Consider the following 20,051-nt stretch of genomic DNA (forward strand, 5'->3'; position numbering starts at 1 on the left):
TAGCTACCATTCGTTCTACGGAAAATGTCATCCTTGTTTGGCAAATACGATGCACTGTCCAATAAGCTGGTCCCAGTTGCCTTACTCACATGGAGGCAAGCCAGTGTCTCCTAATGTCTCCACTGAGTCCTGAGGATTTGGTTGTCACTCTGCACCCTCGGGCTCTGCTAAGCAGCTCTATGTCTGTCTCCTCTCACTTCTCGTGGCTGTGCACTCCTCTCCACCCTGGGTGGACTCCTGCAGAACAGACCTTTTTCTGCTTCCCCAAATACGATTCATTCAAGGCTGTCTTGGGTAAGAGCTTTTGCATGAAAGTTTAAAGGTACATCACAGCCCAAATCCCTGTCCTTAAAGGCCATCAGCCAAATCCCCCAGTCCTCACCCCCACCAAGAACTCCACACTGGCAATGTCCTCGTGAGGCAGCTGCCCTCCCACCCTGACCCTTCTCCAGCTCCACAGTCCCCAGTGTCCAAAGGCTGGTTAGGGTCTCAGGGAAGGCAGCTTAGCCGTTTCTGTGTCTGGCAGCCCAGGTGACTGTCAATAACTAAACAGCCCTATGAAGGGAGGTGTTCTGCTTAACAGTTACCACTGTGGAATTCCACAAGCCCTAGCTGACCATTTCTCTGTTAAACATTCATTTGGAGGCATTCAGTGCATTGCTGAAAAAAACAATATATTATTAAAAAACAAAAGCAGGTTCGATTCCTGGCTAATGTACCTCATGTGAAGCCACCACCCATCTGTCAGTGGAGATTTGAGTGTTGCTATGATGTGGAACAGGTTTCAGCAAAGCTTCCAGACTAAAATGAACTAGGAAGAAAGGCCTGGCATTCTACATCCGAAAACCAGCCAATGAAAACCCTACGTATGAACAATCGCATTGGTCCGATCTGCAAACGAGCATGGGGATGGCACAAGACCAGGCAGAGTTTTGTTCCATCGTGCCTGAGGTCGCCACGAGTTGTGGGCCAACTCCATGGCAGCTAGCAATCACAACAATCATTTATTCGAATGAAACCCAGAAGATCCCCTAGAAGGTTACCATGTCAGTCACAATAGAAGGGCAGGTCAGTTGAGAATGCAAGGAAAAGATGTTTCCATGTCTGTTCCATTTGGATTCTGTCAATAATTCCTTAAATAAAAGGGTTAAAGAAATTTAAAAAACAGTGATTTTAGTACCCAGTTTCAACAATTCTTTGTGGGGAAAGGACCACACCAAAAAAAAATTAGAGACATCTCTATATAAAATTTTTATTACAGGCAATATTGGCCCATACACAACACAATACCAACATTACAAGTTTAATCTTCCAAAATCATCATTTAAACAGCAAAAGACCAAGAAATAAAATTTGAGTCAACTGATTTTTTTTCCAAAATATTTTCAATGCACAGTATCCTCAGTTCCCTTATCGTATAATGAAACATACAAATACAGAAAAATACCCCATTTAACATATACTAGTGTTAAACGGATATTTGGCTTAAAATCTGAGTTAAAATCCTTTTAGCAACCTACATACAGATAAGTAGCAAACTTTATTATTTCAAACGAATTCATTCCACTAAAACACGTAAAGAATTTCATCCATTATGTATTCTCATCTCAGTACAAGTGTTTATTCGCTTACCATGGTTCTCATCTGAAGGACCAACGCAGGGAGTTGTCCTAGAGATAACCTTAGCCTCTTCCTCAACACACTTCATCCAAAAGTCTGTTCAACAGATGGCAACCGGGTAGCAGTCACTTCGCCATTGGAGGACAATGGTTTCATGAGAGCATGGCCAGACCTGTTAAACAGCCTGTTTTCCTACCTACTGTGGGTTGCTGCTCAGGAGGAACGATATACGCCAATACAAGCAGAAAATCTGCGGCTCCCCTGCTATGTGCCTTGGGACACTTTCAATGTTTCTGGTCAATGCTCTGATTAGGTAACATACATAAAAGCCAGCATATTAGTTTAAATCTTTAAACAAAAAACTATATTTTCCAAAGTCATTATCATTTGGGGCAATTAAGTGATCTTTTCTTGCTTTGTTGAGCTTCATCTTTAGGGCATCTCTTCTCTCCTCCCATTCCAGAAGTTCAGCATTTCCATGTGCAAATTTACAGCTGTTTCCTTCCCTGCAGGTCCCATTCATATACCTGTCGGGGACAGTCATCTTAGTAAGTGCTCGCAAGTTGTATATGAAAATTGCATTAGGACTCCTGAAAATTTATTTATTTATTTATTTAAATAATATTTTAGTGTCTCTCAGTGAAAGTCTGCACAGCAAATCAGGTTCTTATTTAAAAACTACTACACAAATTGTTCAGAGACATCCCTTACATTTTTAACAAGGTGTCAACATTCTCATTAGTTCCCTTGTGGATATTTCCCTTCTAGTAATCTGGTTTCCCTGTCCCCTTACCCTTTCAGATCTGCTTTATAGCAACTGTCGACCATTTGGTCTCATATAAGTGATTTTTAAAAGGTGCACAGTACTCATTGGTAACATTATTTTACAAGCCAATCTGTTAGCTAAAAGGTGACCTCAGGGGATAGTTTCAGTTCAAGATTTATGGCATGTCTCACGACAATAGTCTCAGGGAGTCCTCTAGTCTCAACTGGTCCAGTAAGTCTAGACTTTTTAAGAATTTAAGTTCTTTTTCACATTGTTCTCCCCTTGTATCAGGATCCATCTTTTGTGGCCCTGATTAGAATGGTCATTACTAGTAGCTGGGCGCCATCTAGTTCTTCTGGTCTCACAGCATCCACTAGCTTTTTGATTTGCATAAAATATTTAATTATGAATCTTAAGCCTAGAAAAATAAATACTTTTATTGCCTTGCCACCCACAATAAAGAAATCAGTTCTTTAAACTATTTTTACCTTGATTAAAACCATGTAATGAAAAATACTGATTGACAGAGGAGAAAAGATGACTACAGTTGTGGAACGAAATCACGAGTGGATAATTTTTCTGGTTCAAAGGCTTAGGGTGATGGCTTCAGGGATTTATCCAGTCAATTGGCCTAACGTTTTTAGAGTTTCTGCTCTACCTCCTAGTTCAGTGAGTAGAGTCTTAAAAGCTTGGAAGCAGCCACCCCAAGATACAATTTGTCTCTATTTACCTGCAGTAGCAGAGTAAAGAGACTCACGACTCAGAGAAGGAAATGGACTGCAGATTATATTGCCTCCATAAACTACTACCTCCATTATCATGAGACCAGAGGAAATGGATGGTATCTGGCTACCATTACTGAATGTTTTAATCAAGGACCCAGCAGATGATCTTGATCAAAAGGAGGAAAAGTGTGGAACAGAACTTCAAACTCATATGGAAACCAAACTTACTGGGTCCATTGAGATTGGGGGAATACTCCAATCTAATATGCCCAGAAATAATCTTTAAACCTTGAACTGTAACTATCCCACGAAACCACCATTAAACTAAACGATTTAGCCCAGTTAATAAAAAATGTTTGCCTCGCCTACAACATTCTTATAAAGAATTATCTATATGAGTGTAAACTGAAAATAGTTCATTTGGAGCGCAGATGAGAGCTTTATGGGAGATTCTGACCCGTGGCAACCCCATGTGTGTCAGAGTAGAACTGTGCTCCACACGGTTTTCAATGGAGATCTTTCAGAAGTAGATCACCAGGCCTTTCTTCCGAGGCATCTCTGGGTGGACTCAAACTGCCAACCTTTCACAGTTAGCAGTCGAGCATGTTAACCATTTCCACCACCCCAGAGAGATTCCCTAATGTCCATGAAAGTCGCATGAGATCAGGAATTTTCATGTGCTAAGTTAAAAAAACCAACATACCTATCACAAATACTAAAATACCCTGTGGGAAAGCGGTGCTGCCAGCAGTACTGGTCATCTTCTGTATGGAAAACCTTCTCCTTGTGCTTTTCTGAGGAGATATGGCCTTGCCACTGCTTCTCACTATTACAGTTCTTCCTACACATCCAGCAGTGAAAGTCCACCTAAGTGCACAGAAGACAGTCTCATTAGTCGTTGCCCTCTGTGTGCACCTCGATGGGTTAAACGCTGCTCCAGACACCCGGAGGACTAGAAACAACGGAACCTAAGACCCAGACTCTATTCTCAGGGAAAACACTCTAGTGGGGGAGCCAAGCAAGAACATAAAACTCAATGTCAGAAATAGGATCAAGGAAAGGATCACAGCCTTGGAGGCTTGCCAGAACACAGGATGAAGGGAGGTCGGGTGAAGCGACAGGAGCTAGTGTGCAAACAAGGATGTTTGTCAGAAGGACAAGTGTCTAGGTTCAAGCAAGGATTCTGGGGAGAATTAACACCATGAGGAGAAGCAGAGAGGACATGAGAGACCAGGGCACGCCAACTCCAGAGGAACGAGCAGCCACTGCATTCAACACGCGTTGATTGAGCCCCTACCATGGGCTGGGACCTGTGCCTGGTGTCATGAGGTAGAGGTTATGGGCTGGGGGATACACCTTCACAGGAGAAACTGTTAGGGTGGGAGGTAAGTGCTACAACAGATGCATGCTTCCAGTGCTTGAGTAGTGTTTCCTAAAAGCCCAGAGTAAGAATCACCTGCCATGCTGGATAAAAATAAAGATTCCTGGACACCTCCCATGAGAGCTGGACTCAGTATGGAGTCAGAATTCTTAGAACAGAGCAAGAATCTCTATCTTAATAAACACCCCAGGTAAGTCTCATGGTTCAGCAAGTCTGGATAACCCTGCTCCGGGAGCACACAGAAGCACCTAAGTAAAGGCAGCAAGTGTGGAGGTGCTGAACTTTGACAGAGAGACAGGCGTTTACAGGACACAGGGCAAGACAGGGTATGGGTGGGCCACGTGGCTGGGCAATGGGCCTAGATCCACATGAATCCATACAGAGAGAAAAAGGTAACAAAAGCCAGGTAGTTAAATAATGCATACACTTATATAAATTTTAAAGCACACGGCCAAAAAACTATAGATTGTTCAATAATAAATGTGTCGTAAGATATGTAAACAAGGCCTGGAAAAATACACTCGGGATCTGATTGCCTCTGGGAAGGGAATAAATGGGACTTCAACTTTATCTGCAACATTTTACATACTTTCCAGAAGCAACGTTAGCTTGGGACAATGGGCTCCAGATATTCATTATATTATTCTATTTTTTTAGAAGTTTTTAAAAGAGAAAGGCAGAACAGTAAAAGGCCACAGGTGATTTAATAACTCCGTGGAAGAGTGGAGGCAGATGCCAGACTGTAGGTTATGAGGTGGGAACAGGAAACCGGGAACTAGAGAGGTAGTGGGAAAAGGCCCACATATCCCGACCCCCTTCTAGGGACCGGCACTGGGATAGTGGGATAGTCACAGCCACCGCACCAGAGATGTTCAATAATCTGCCCAGGGTCCTAGGTTAGCAAGGAGAGGAACCAGAACTTAGACATGTAATCCTCTGGCTCCAAAGTCAGAAATAAGGTTGTTATGGATTGAAATGTGCCCCTAAGATATGTGTTGGAATCCTAACCTCTGTATCTGTAGATATGATCCTGTTTGGAAATAGGGTTTTCTCTGTTGTATTAATTAGATAACATCAGAGTAGGGTAGGTTCTAAATCTAATCACTCCTGAGTGATTCAAAGAGCGGATTAGAGACACACACATGTAGCGACAAGTGAAAGAGGACACATGAAGGTCATCTACAAGCCAAGGAACCAAAGAATGCCCAGGGCTACCAACAGGAAGGAATTCACAGGGCTAAGACCTGATTTGGACTTTTAGCATCCAGGACTGTGACAAAACACATTTCTGCTCTTTAAAGCCACCCACTTGCGGTATTTGTGTTATAGCAGCACTAGGTAACTAAGGCAAGGACCAAGGAAAGGGTTTTTTAGAATGAAGAAGACTTAGCTAATGGCAGGGAGGCATTGGAGAGAGAAGGTGGAAATACCAGAGAGGGGCAGGCAAGAAGTGATGGAGCCAGGTTTTGGAGGTGATGGGAAAGAAAGGCTCCATCCACCACCCAAAAAATAACAAAACGGTACTTGCAGTCACTTCCGCGTAGTCTGTTGGCATGTGAATTTGTTTTCCATTTTCCTTGTTTGACTGGCTGGCTACATCATCACTTTTTTCATTTTTTTGACTCTTTAACCAGAGTTCATAAAACTGCTCCATATCTTGTACTAAAGAAAAATGAATTGCTTTCAGCAGGAAAAATTAAAACACCATTTAAATACACACAACATCGTGCACACTTTTTTATGAGTCAGGGTACATCTTCAAAAGAAAAGGAAGAGGGGTGACCATAAGCCAATGCTATTAGACTCAGAAGATGGTTTACACTCAAGCAGCAGGTGAAACGCACATGCCTGTGAACCAAATCCAGGACTGTTAAGGCAACAAACTTTAGCTTTCAGGATTAATGTACTCCTCCCTGCATTTGCAAGACACTTTGGGGGTGTTTAAAACTCAGACAAAATCATATGGCGTTTGCCAGAAAAAGCCCCAGCACTGCTTCTGGTTGCCCTACATCACATACCTGTTATCACTGCTAGAACCACAAGGCTACTTACATGGCTTGGGGGCTTGGAGCTGATATGCTCCTCATTGTTTATTCAGAAAGATGAGAAACATATTATTGGGTGAAGGGTCTGACCCTGATGGCAGTCCATCAATCAAGCCACGGTCCCAGAGAGGACCAATACGATGGGGTGTAATTTACAACAACACGACTGTGACCAGGTCCTGGACAGTGGCTACCACTGGCTTCCTATGGTAAGAACAAGTGTACGCCGTGTTACTGCCACCTGCTAAAGGTAGGGTTTCTCAGCCTTGGCACTTCTGACATTTGGGCCCAGATAATTCTTTGCTGTGGGGGGTAGGTGGGGGTGGGTGGGGAATGACCTTGCACTGAAGCAGCATCCCTGGCCACTCCCCACCCCCACCCCAGTCATGACAATCAAAATGTCTCCAAATTGAACTGGCAGTTTTGTGACAGATACATTGACAACTACAAAAAAAAAAAAAAAGAGTAGCTGCTGAGCCTGCTTATGTAAAATCAAAAACTTGATGGGATCTGTTTCTTGGTTTGGAGGTTTAGGGTCATGATTTCATGGTACACCCCAGTTAACTGGCCTAACATCCTGTTCAGTGCTTCTCTTCTACCTTCTGGTTCCCTTGAATAGTGCCTGCAGTCTTAAAAGCTTGTAAGTGGCCATTCAAGGTACAACAATTGGTCTCTATTCCCCTGGAGCAACAGAGGAAGGGGAGTCAGGAATAGAAGGAGGAAATGGAATGTGTGGCTAATTGCCTCCAGGAATAACTGCCTCCTTTGCCAGAAGAACTGGATGGTGTCCAGCTACCATCACTGAATATTATGATCAAAGATTCTATAAGAATCCTGATCAAAAGGGGGAAAATACGAACAGAATTTCAAATTCTCAAGGACTCCAGGCTTTCTGGAACCATGGAGGGTGGATGTCCTGAGATCACTTTAAATCTTAAACCAAAAATATCCCGAGTCTTCTTAAAACCAAATAATTGTTTAGCTTTACTAGCAAAAATTGTCTGCCCTTTTAAGATGTATCTTTATGGGATCAAATTGACAACAGCAACTTGAAAGATTAGACAGGAAACTTAAGAGGCAGTAAATTTACATTAATGCGGGAGGAACAATTCGGGAAAGGAGGGTGAGAATGGTTGCACAACTGGAAGAATGTAATCCATGTCACTAAATTGTACATGTAGAAATTGTTGAACTGGTATATATTCCGCTGTGTATATTCTCAACAACAACAACAAAATTAATTATAGGTAGTTCCAACTTAAGACAGGGTTCCATCCTGACTACTCCGTCATAAATCAGTTCTGATGTAAGTCAATTACCTTTTTTTTTTCATTATTGCCTGCTATAATCAACATCTTTAGAAATACGACCTTTGAATACCTACAAGTGAACATCTGGGAATGATAACATCAGCAGGTTACATGCAGCAACGATGTATGTAGTACATATTACTAACAATAAGATGCACAAAAAACAAAAACAGACAGCCCTAAGTGCGCTCTGCCATAACTCAAATACATTCTAAGTCGAGAGCTACATGTGTTAAAAACAAACAAAAAAATTTCCAGAAATTGCCAAACTGTCCCCACCTTGACAGCCACTATGGTAAAAAAAACTGGTAATGAGGGTCTGGTTGAACCTTGGCTTTGTTGTCTGCCCAAGCGGAGCTAACAATACATCATCAGGTTAAGATCAGAGATAAATTAGAAAATTCTCTTCAAGGCCAGTGGTAGCAGGAGCCCTTGCAAGAACACTGATATGCAAAGGACATATGCAGTAAGGTCTGACTGGGGGTTTTTACTCCAAAGGCAGACAGGGAGGATTTCCCTCCACACGAGTCCCTGAGTTTATCTGTAGCTGAAATATGGCAGAGAAAAAAAAAAAATATGGCAGAAGACAGCCTTAAATCCAGACATGCTGATCTTAACTTCCATCAGTTCACTAAGGTTAAAGCAAAATGATCCTTGTGGTAATACACTTTATGGTCAAAAGTGAAAGGCTGTCTGAGGTTCCTCTCAAAATCAAACCACTGCCATCGAGTCAATTCCAACTCACAGCGACCCTATAGGACAGAGTAGAACTGCCCCACAGGGTTTCTAAGGAGTGCCTGGTGCATTCAAACTCCAGACCTTTTGGTTAGCAGCCAAACTCTTAACTACTATACCACCAGGGTTTCCAAACCACACCTGTTCCCGTCAAGTTGATTTCAACTCATAGAATAGAAACTGCTCCATATTGTTTCCAAGGGGGAAGTGGTAGATTCGAACTGCTGACCTTTTGGTTCGGACCTGTACCTCTTAACCACTACACCAGCACGATTTCCAAAAAAAAAAAGACCCCCACAATAAACTTGAAATGTGACCAAGATAAAACATTTGTTCCTTGGACCTTTGAATCTGGGGTCATTCTAAAAGCAAGGCCTTCTTAAAGAAACTCCCAACTCTAATCTGGTTAATTTAGTAGGGTGACTATTCGCAACTGGGAAGCCCTGGTGGTGCGGTGGTTAAGCACTCAGCTGCTAACCAAGAGGCCAGTGGATCATACCTACCAGCTGCTCCATGGGAGAAATATGTGGCAGTCTGCTTCTATAAAGATTCACAGCCTTGGAAACTCTATGGGGCAGTTCTTCTCTGCCCAATAGGGTGGCTATGAGTTGGAAATGACTCGACAGCAATGAGTTTGGGTTTGGTAATTCAAACAGGAACAGGCAGTCTAACCAGTTGTGAAGAAAACTGACTTCCGCAGACCATTTTCCAGAAACTCATCTATTATATCACAGGATTCAGGCCTACATATTCCTGTCTAAATCTGACCAAACCAGATGCCAGATTCTACTCCATTGAGGCTATGGCCACATTTTCTGGCAATCTTCACCATCTAACAGAGCTACCAATGAGAGAGGAGTGCAACTGTTTAGAATGTGAAGTGCTTTCTGTGTCCAAGGTAAGCTAGTATGTTTACCAAGGACAGAAACTTTCAGGTAAATCAGATTTCACAGATATCAAAGACAAAGTTAAAACATCAACTCACTTCCGTTTTCTTTCATGTAAGTCCACACTTCTCGTTCCTCAGGACTGTGAGCAAAGGAACAGTTTCCAACATACTGACATTTTTTCCCAGAAGCAATATGATTACACAACTGTATTAAAAAAAAAAAAAAAAAAGAATATATTTAAGACAGCATACCCTTAGTAAGACTGCCTAATTTTTATATTTAGGCAGAATAAGCATTTTTATCCATAAAATTCTAAAATAAGATTAATTTGATTCCATTCAAATGGACTAAAAGCCCAAAATATATGAGATATTAATGAAGCTTTCTATCTCCAAGTTCATCAAAAGAAACACAATGTTCAAAAGAAAGCAGAGAACTGAAGTATGGAGTATTTTCTCACGAGAAAATGTCCAGACATTCACTTATTCAGAGTACTCGCTTTCGACAGGGCGGAACGTTTTATCCTTGCAATGAGAGCCTTTCCCCTTTGTAACACTCCAGCCCCTTCATGTCAGCACTTGTAAAGCAGTAAAGAAACTGCAGACTACTCCAAAGTTTACTAAACAGTGTTAGAAAAGTCTCAGAAACGTAACTTACTTATAACCAATAATGGCAGCTAGCCTCAGTCATAACTCACTGTTGCTGCTGTTCCATGCTGTGGAGTCGATTCTGACTCACAGCGACCCCATGCGACAGGGTAGAACTGCCACAGAGGGTTTGCTAGGCTATAATCTTTACAGCACATCTTTTCCCCAGTGGAGCAGCTGGTAGGTTCCAACCACTGACCTTTTGGTTAGCAGCCAAGTGCTTAACGCCACTGTACCACCAGGGCTCCTTTCATAACTCACTAGATATGCACTGTCTGAAAATAACTATTACACTAATCAAGTTACATAGCTTTCAAATAATATCTTTCTGTTTTTTCGCTTTTTTACTTAGCAAAGTAGACACAGTGATACTGGCAGGAAAATAAGACGACAGGGATTAGCAGACTGCAGACTTCCCTAAAACTCATGCCTATGTGACAGGGAACAAAACAGAGAACCCCAGAAGGAGCAGGAGAGCAGTGGGATGCAGACCCCAAATTCTCATAAAAAGACCAGACTTAATGGTCTGACTGAGATGAGAAGGACCCCGGTGACCATGGCCCCCAGACCTTCAGTTAGCCCAAGACAAGAACCATTCCCAAAGCCAACTCTTCAGACAGGGATTGGACTGGACAGTGGGATAGAAAAAGACGCTGGTGAAGAATGAGCTTCTTGGATCAAGTAGACACTTGAGGCTATGTTGCTATCTTCTATCTGGAGGGGAGATGAGAGGGAAGAGGGGGTCAGAAGCTGGTGGAATGGACACAAAGAGAGTGAAGGGAAGGAGCGTGCTGTCTCACTAAGGGGAGAGCAGTTAGGACTATATAGCATGGTGTAGAAAAATTTTTTTGTGAGAGACTGACTTGATTTGTAAACTTTCACTTAAAGCACAATTAAAAAAAAAAAAAAATATCATACCTATGAAGAAACCAAGACAGCCTCCATCACCCAGAAAGCTCAATTTTAAACATCATCAATGTACTTGCCTTTAAATGGCATAAATCTAGTACAGCTGCTTGTTAGCTTATCTTAGTTTATTTGTGTTTCAACAGGAGCTGGCCCTATATATTACTCATCTTATGTAAAACGAAATGCTTACCATCTGTTTCTGCTAAAATCTAAAAGCCTTCTCAGCCCTAGCACTGCCCCTTTCCTCCCGTAAACCAACGTCAATGACTCCCTGCCCTTAAAATCCTGAGTAGTCAATAAAACATTCCTCTGGCTTACTTTATTATATTCTTTTCCCCTTTGAACCCAGTTAAGTACTTGGTCAGGTATTATTAGGGAAAACTCTACTACAGGCTTTCAAAGATCAGTGATAAAGAGAAGATAAGAGGAGGTAAGGGAGGCTGGCACTGTGCTGGGTTTTTAGATGACCTCATTGCCTGTAATCAACCCTCCTGTGTAATAATTTCCATTTACAGATGAACAAACTGGGGCTCAATAACTTGACCGGGGCCCTTCTGGCAGATTCTGAAGCCCATGTCTACACTGTCTACACACATACACACACACGAGTATTATTTCTTCTTTTAGAAAAAGGATCCCTCAGCACTATATATTACAGGGGGAAAAAGAGGAAATAAGCCGCTGTAATGTTGTGCAGCAGTACACCACATCCAAGAATAATCAGTACTCCCAGGCAGCTGCCCAATGAACTAGAATTGTTCTCAGTCCCACTTTTAACAGAGGCCTTGATACACCTGTTATCTCCACTTGTCTTTTATGCACAAGATGTGCATAGTTCCAATGGGTCTTCTCTCTCCCCCTCCTGCAATACCTACAACCCACTGATCAAACCACCCAAGTCTATGAGTCTAAAACCACTGTGACTGAAACACAAACACACCACCATATTTCAAAGACTGGACTTTCTAACTTGTGTAAGTTTCAGAAAATTGCAAGGTACTCTGCTCAATGGGAAATTAATCTGTCTCTTGCTCAGTTCTTTCTGGCAATTCTGAGGGAGGGTCACCTGCAAGCAGACTCTGCAAGCCATCTGCATTCCTTCCCTGGGCCAACCAAACCTGTTGTTGTCGAGTTGATTCCGACTCATAGCAACCCTATGGGACAGAGTAGAAGTGCCTCATAGGGTCTCCAAGGAGCACCTGGTGGATTCAAACTGCTGATCTTTTGGTTAGCAGCCGCAGCTCTTAACCACTACGCCACCAGGGTTTCCTGGGCCAACAGACCTCTCCATATTTCCTCCGTCGTGGCATGAAGTTCACTACCTACCAATGCTCCAAATATTCCCGTCTGTAACTCACACACCTCTAGGCTCTCTCCAGACTCTTGTGAAGACAAAAAATCCAGAGGCAGCTCAAACGGAGTGCCCAGACAGTGCCATGCACAATCACCATTAAGAACACATGAGGCTCAGCTCAGCTATGGATACATTCTCCCACTCATGACAAAATAATGTCTTAAAATTTATAGACCAAAAATAGCACAAAAGAATAAGTAGATTTTTTTTAATAAAAGCAGACTTTTAAGTATCTTTATTTCTGCAGATCTAAAACATAAGTACAGCCCTGAAAACGCAAAAATATGTTTAAGCCTGCAAGTGGGTATCTGTGTTTACTTTCAGTTTTTCTTGAACCTCTTACCTAGGCAGGTAAAAGAAAACCTGTGTGTTACAGTTCAAGAATATGTTCTTGACCTGCCTATTACCTCACACACAGCATGTCCAAATCAGAATCCATCCTCTCTTCTCATTTTGGAACTCATAAATTTCCTCCTCTCACTCTTTGAATAGGAACCAAAGGATACACACATCTTAATTCCAGAGAATGGTAAAGAGTGATGACTCAAAGTATTTCATAACAAAGAATTTCAAATAAAATATGAAAATCAACACATTTTAAAACATAGGCATTAGAAAACCAAACAAAGCCTTCACTTAGTAGAGAAAAGCATCAAGTTCTAGAACATCAAAGAAGGAAGTGAGACTTAGGAGGAATCTTAGTGAAGTTTTCTTTAATAATCTTTGAGTACTTATTATATTCTAAGTTCATTATATCCTAAGCACTAATCTAATTAAAAAAAAAAAAAAAAAAAAAAGAACACATGAGGCCCTGCAGTGTGCCCAGATGAAACACACCACCACATGAATGGAACACTAACCTAACTTTAACTTGGTCTGGTATTTTCATTCTAATGGATTTTGAAGGGCCTATTCCTCTAACACTGAACATTTTTCCTTTGAGTTACTATTAAGTTGGCTATCTTTGAGCTACTATCAATTGCTTCAGTGAAAGAAACAGTATGATAAATCAAACTCATCAACAACATTCATAATAACACACAAGACTTTGGGTTTGATATCAAAGGGAGGAATCAAAATTAAATGAAATTCTCTCTCATTCCCACCCAAAATAAATTCATCTGGGAAGTAAGTTAAATTATGCCCGTAACTTTGTCTTGATTTCTGCACCTATTAGTTTTTCCAGGTAGCTCATAAAATTCCAATCAACATGAAAACTATTACAAAACCACACACATGCCAAAGGGAGAGGAGCACAAGACAGTGACCATTTAAATGTCATCATTACCGATAAGCAGGATTTAAAAGGCTTGAGTTTCAATCTGAATTACCACTACTTTCTAATAATTTGAAATGCCTAATTAAAAAAAAAGTGGCTTAAAAATTACGTATGTACATCAAACTGTAAAGGCATTTGTTTCTTTGTGGGGAGAGGACGGATGTTCATCCACTTCTTACGTTCAACAGACATCACTCTCATCGCACGACGATCTTTGGTCCACCTAAGAAAAATGGAGTTCAGAAAAAACAGACACACGGGCAAAAGGCATAATATAAGGGAAAAGGTACAGTTTGTACCTGAAGGATCCGAGATTTTTTTTTCCTCAACCCTTCTAAAAGAGATGCATTAGGATTCTACAATCATTTCACTCCCTGTTGATATTTACAATCAATCCCTATGAACCCTAAATAAAGGAATGATAAAATACAGGGAAAAACTCAGGTGAATTCTTAGCTATTAAATCCTAAAAATCCTTCTCTTTGCTTTGTATTTACTCCTTAGCTACTTTCCTCTGCTCTCTTTGAAGGCCTCATCGTTTTTCTTATATATATGATCTTATACCCCTGAAAATAGTAATTACAAAACAACCATAGTCTCCACATGAACTACTTACGAATGCCTTGCTTTTGCGCTACAGTATTTTCTGTTTTTGTCTGGCTCGATGACTTGGCCATTTCTCAGACACTGAGCACATACAAATTTTATCTTCATATTAAGAGATCCAGGCATTATTTGACTGCCAAGTACCTTAAACAATCCAAAGATCAGTTTTAATTTTTAACCGGAAAGCAATTTTCTGAGAACAAAATAATGAACCACAAGCCTTTTGCTTGTTTTGTTTCTTCATACACGTTTTCTGTTTTCCTCTGGCTTAATGACTTGACTATTATATATACGCTCTGATAACTAAATCTCTAACTCATCCCCAAATGACAGAGAATATGGTAAAAGCAGATTACAGGTGCCAAAGCACGATTTATGAAAGTCAGTTATGAAAGTGATGACTGGGATTTTTTTGGGGGGTGGGGAGGGGAGGGAGTGCAGTAGATAAACGTATCATGATAGGTGGAAAGCAAAACTACAAATACAATCCATCTGCCTTACTCCAATAAACCCCCCTACAGCCCCCAAGATCCCAACTGTTTTACCTATTAGGCTGAAGAAGAACAGGATCCTACACTCTTGGCAGGTACTGGGAGAGTCTAACATTTTTTAAAAATAAGCAACTAAAATTCAGAATTTTTTTTCACACAGGAATTACTCAATTCAATAAATATAAAGACAGTAACTGGACTGTAAACATTAACTGATCCACCAACAACCAATCTCCACTAGGCCATTCCAGAAAGGATACCGAATGTACTAAGTATACAACAGAAAATACCTGAGCTCCCGGCATGTTTGCTTCCAAACTTTGCCAATATCTTTTAGATTCTTGGGCAATAGCATCATGTGAGATACCTGGGAAATGCAGAAGCCTTTCTTTAGACAGTATAGGTAATAGCATTCCACCAGTCTGGGCACCATCAACTCAGCGAACCCTCCCTAATTATGCTCATGTAGCCTGATACATCTCCAAGGATGAATGAATATCGCATAACTCTTTTTCAAAAGAGGATACAAAAAAAAAAAAAAGGACATCTACAAATACAGCTCTTTGTGCCTTCTGAGGCATCTTTCTTCCCCACAAATCCATGCTATGTGTATGAACATGTATCAACAATTAATTATGAGTCCATGCTCAAAATGGGCAATCCTAAAAATTAAAAGTGACTACACATTTAAAGGAGCCCTAGTGGCACGAGGGTGAAGTGCTCAGTTGCTGATAGAAAGGTTGGAGATCTGAATCCACCCAGCAGCTCCACAGCACGGGAGAAAGACCTGGAGAACTGCTCCCATAAAGATTACAGCCTAGAAAACCCTATGGGGCAACTCTATTCTGTCACATGGGGTTGCTAAGTTGGGACTGACTCGACGGCACCTAATGAACAACAGCAGTTTAAAACTGAGGACAAAATCAACAGTGTTACCGCATCGGGTGGTTGCAGAAGGTCTCTGAATTACTGTTCATCCAAACCTGACAGACATGTTTCTCAGACACACACAAACCTACCTGTTTCATTCTGCATTGTCCAGACTTTCAATTCCACAAGGCTGTGGGCATAAAAGCACTCATCTTCCCTTAAACAGCCGTATCGAACTTCATGTCGACATAAATCAAGCTGACACTGAGCATGAAAAGAACGGATTTTGGAGTATTTTACTGCCGTCTCTCGCAAAATATGGACAAGGCACCTAAGGTGAAAACGCAATGATAGTTTAATATTGTTCTCTCACAGCCTTTTCAAATGAAAAAGGATAAAAAATAATAATGTCCAATTCTAGACTGAGAATACAATTTAAACATTTATCAGAGAAAATAAATCACTGTATACAATTATTGGATTAACTGGAGGTAGGTAGGAAATAATTATACTTTAGGCCATATATTACCTAAATTCATATCCTAATAAGCTATAAAACAGTAATATTTTTCTGTATTAAGTAACCAATTTAGTAATTCATTTCTTATTTCTAGTCATATCTACTAAGAGACAATTTTAAATAAACATTTTTGTCTTTCTTCCAAATAACAGAAAAAAGGTAGGGGAGGGGATGCCTAAGCAGGTACTATGACAGATTTCCTTAGATCTAAGTAGAGAATCTGTTTTGTCATTATAAAAATTAGAAACTACCAACATACTTATTGTCTTCAAATTCATGCTTTGTAACCGGGTGAGAACATGACGTAGAATTATCTTTATTTCTTTTACTTATCATTCTAGGCTTATGATCAAAACATTTCTGGAACAGACAGAGAAGAAGGATCATCACAAAAACATAACCTAAAATGTAAATTTTGCACCCAGAGTAATATTTTTTTAGTTTCAGTATCATTACATACTTTTGCTAATTCATATTCAACATGAAGTCTGGATATTATCCCTTTTGATAATAACGCCATGGGGTGTACCATCCAGCTGATTCCGCCTCACCGAGACCCTACAGGACACAGCAGAACTGCCACATAGGGTTTCCTAGGCTGTAATCTTTACAGAAGCAGACTGCCACATCTTTCTCCCACGGTAACAGCTGGGTGGGTTTAAACTGCCAACTTTTTAGTTAGCAGCCGAGTATGGAACCATTGCTCCACCAGAGCTCCTTATTTGATAACAATCATAGCTACCATTTTCTGAGTGAATGCTTATTATATGCCAGGACTAAGTTCTTTATATGCCCAGACTTGCAAGTCAGAAACTATGACCGATTTTGCAGCAGAAAAAAAGTCTTGGAAAAAGCACCTCACAAAGGAATATAAATTCTCCAAGGTGCTCTTGGAGAAGTTTGAATACTGTCAGATTTATCTTTCCATTGCCACCAAAGAAAGCCTCTCGACTGAAGGCGCCTTTTCGCTCCAGCGTCCAGACATCAATCTCTTCTTGGCAATAAGCAAATGTGCAGTGGCCTGAATACCTACATTCTTCCTCAGCAGCAACATCTAGGAAGACAGGGAATTAACACATTTAAAATGCAGGCAATTGCTTTTTTGGAGCCAATGGGTATTAAACATGTTTAGGGCATCACTGAAGTTTTATAACAACTCACGGGTATCTTTAACCAATGAAACACATATTACTCTTCAGGGATGTATTAACTCTCTAGAAAAAGTACCAAAAACTAAATTGTTTTTATTGCAGTCAGGGTAAAAAGTCTCAATAGTTCCATGTACTCTGCTTATGTTTAAAGAATCATTAGACTGGATGGGCCTGGCTATCATTACAGGACATTTTGAAGAATCCTGACTGAGAGGGGGAAAACGTAGAACAGGATTTCAAATTCTCATGCACTAGAGCCATGGAGGCTGGATGAACCCTTGAAACTTCTGCCCTGAGATCATCTTTAATGGAGGCTAGATGAACCCCTGAAACTACTGCCCTGAGGTCATCTTTAAACCTTAAACCAAAAATATCCCTTGAAATCTTTTAAAACCATAGTTTAGCTTAACTAGTAAAAAATGTCTGCCTTGAGCACTGTGCTCTTTTAAGATCTATCTACAAGGGATCAAATTCAAACCAGTAGTTCGAAAGATTAAATAGGAACCTTAGGTGGAAGTGAACTTATATTAATGGGGAAGAAACAACTCAGAAAAGGAGGGTGAAAATGGTTGCACAACTCAAAGAATGCAATCAGTGTCACTGATTTGTACACATAGAAACTGTTGAACTGGTGTATGTTTTGCTGTGTATGTTCTCAACAACAAAATAAATAAAAAAAATTTTTAAATCATTAGAGACATGTAAAGCTCACTCATATGAAGTGGTTTGACAAAAATGAAAATACCAAGTTCTCTCAAAAGCAGCTGAAACAGCAACGTTTTCAAAGCCCTAGTTTAGTGTTGGAAACCCTGGTGGCGTAGCGGTTAAGTGCTATGGCTGCTAACCAAAAGGTCGGCAGTTCAAATCCACCAGGAGCTCCTTGGAAACTCTATGGGGCAGTTCTACTCTGTCCTTTAGGGTCGCTATGAGTCGGAATCGACTCAACGGCAACAGGTGCAGTAGTTTAGTGTTTGATTCTGTTTAGACTAAGTCAGAGAATTTCAAGTTTGAGACAGCTTCCTTTTTAAGACCTGTTAAAGCCCTACTTCCATAAACGACTATAAAATACACATTACAGTAGTAAAGTTATTACAAAATATATTAACGTCTCAATCCAAGTATCTTGCTACTAACTCTTATCTAAACGTTCTAAGTAACAGCTAATAATGGATTATAATAAATGTAGCCAACCATTTATCACTAATGTACACTATTAAGTAATTAAAGTAAATACCTTTACATATATAATATGGTCCCTCATAATTTGTTTTTGTTGGTCTTGGACGTATTTTTTTCCATGATTTATCTTCAACATTCTTTATCCTACCAATTAAAATATCTTTCTTACATTTATGATCTATATTAGTATTGTAAGAGAAATCCATTAACTTAGGGCCTGAAAAAGATGTGAAGAGGATTGCTAATATGTAAAAAAAAATTTCATTTTATAGGCACATTTACACATCGATGTGAAGATATGCACATTACTTACTAAATTCCCACAAAAACCTCATTTTTGCCACCCCAAAATGTCAACAAGCTACTGAGTTATATTTTTGCTGTTTATGCAGTTTTGTCAGACAACAAAAGTTCTATTCAACATGAGCCCTCCCAAAGCACGTTGTTATTTAACAACTAGGAAAATAATTTGGATAGGAATTCTGATGGCTTGTAAATGTGAAGAACGTTGGTAAACATAAAATTAAGAAAGAAAATGAAGTTGGTTCCAATTCAGAAAAATTGTATTTATACCACTTAATTTAGGGGTAAAGAATGAAACCTGCCAACAGACAGTACTAAATTTTCCTAAGTGTTACATATATACAGTCCTTATAAGGCTTTTTTCCCAATTCTTGATCTATATGAAAATCATCCAATCTTTTAACATACACTCAGAACCAAAGAATTTCATAAAAAGTTCAATAAGTTTCCAAAATTGGGTAAGTATTATGTTCCACATGATTCTATAAATAAAATTATATCAAATAAGACCAGAGACTTATCTTAATAGCCTCCAAAGGCCTCAAATCAGTAACAGTGGCTTCTTTGTTAGAAAGAACTCAACAAAATAGGGATTTAAGAGTCACAGTAGCTAGTGTTTTTCACATGTATTTACAAATTCATTTCAGGTTATTAATGAGTTTAATACATCTGCTCCTTTGTTTGATCCTGACCTGTTTTTGTAAAACAAATCTGGCAAGCTTGTCTCAATTCATGGGTTCCTTCCAGGGGATGTCTCGGTGTCACCGATGGAGATGGTTTAGTAACTGCACACCCAAACAAGCTGCCAAAGTCATTTCTAGGCTGACTTGAAATTTCCAGGAAAGTCTCGGGAACAAACAAACTACTTGGTCCATTCATCTGCAAAGGGAATATGAAATAGAAAACACAGCCAACAAATACTGCACTACCACTAAAGAAGGAAATGGAATTCATCTGAAAATTAAGACACACTTCACAGACTGAAGTCAATACTGTTCCATCCTCAGTGCTCTTTTATATTAAAAGCTATCTCTTTCTACGTTTTCCTCTTGTTTGGACTTTAGGGACAGTTTTTGATTTTCCATGAGCTGTTAACAATAATAGGTAATTGTTCTGCTTCAACAGTACACAGAGTTACATGCCCTGATCTTATATAGCCTTGTTTTGTTTATGCTGTGCTAAAGCCTCTCACTGTCTGCAATAGCAATTCACCGGCCACGGCAGATCCAGTCTTAAATACAGAGCATTTACTACTGGATGTCCCAGACGA

At 40.1% G+C, this 20,051-nt stretch overlaps 1 protein-coding gene across 3 annotated transcripts in view; it reads right to left on the reverse strand.

The window, feature by feature from the left end:
- Nucleotides 1-1,238: 1,238 nt before the first annotated feature.
- ZC3H7A (zinc finger CCCH-type containing 7A) overlaps nt 1,239-20,051 on the reverse strand; it is a 42,523-nt gene continuing 23,710 nt past the window's right edge. For 2 of the 3 annotated variants that reach the window (XM_049903110.1, XM_049903109.1), the window contains exons 12-23: nt 19,474-19,660; nt 18,534-18,695; nt 17,006-17,202; nt 16,408-16,508; nt 15,778-15,959; nt 15,049-15,125; nt 14,278-14,411; nt 13,779-13,884; nt 9,568-9,676; nt 6,021-6,154; nt 3,815-3,978; nt 1,239-2,147 (exon numbers count right to left, since the gene is read on the reverse strand). In XM_049903110.1, the coding sequence (XP_049759067.1) occupies nt 1,958-2,147; nt 3,815-3,978; nt 6,021-6,154; nt 9,568-9,676; nt 13,779-13,884; nt 14,278-14,411; nt 15,049-15,125; nt 15,778-15,959; nt 16,408-16,508; nt 17,006-17,202; nt 18,534-18,695; nt 19,474-19,660 (1,743 nt within the window). In that variant the 3' untranslated portion in view covers nt 1,239-1,957. The remainder of the gene's footprint in view (nt 2,148-3,814; nt 3,979-6,020; nt 6,155-9,567; nt 9,677-13,778; nt 13,885-14,277; nt 14,412-15,048; nt 15,126-15,777; nt 15,960-16,407; nt 16,509-17,005; nt 17,203-18,533; nt 18,696-19,473; nt 19,661-20,051) is intronic. The other variant, XM_049903111.1, reaches the window with a different exon arrangement.

The sequence above is a fragment of the Elephas maximus genome, chromosome 12 (genome assembly GCF_024166365.1).
Source record: "Elephas maximus indicus isolate mEleMax1 chromosome 12, mEleMax1 primary haplotype, whole genome shotgun sequence".
In the NCBI taxonomy this organism is placed as follows: domain Eukaryota; kingdom Metazoa; phylum Chordata; class Mammalia; order Proboscidea; family Elephantidae; genus Elephas; species Elephas maximus.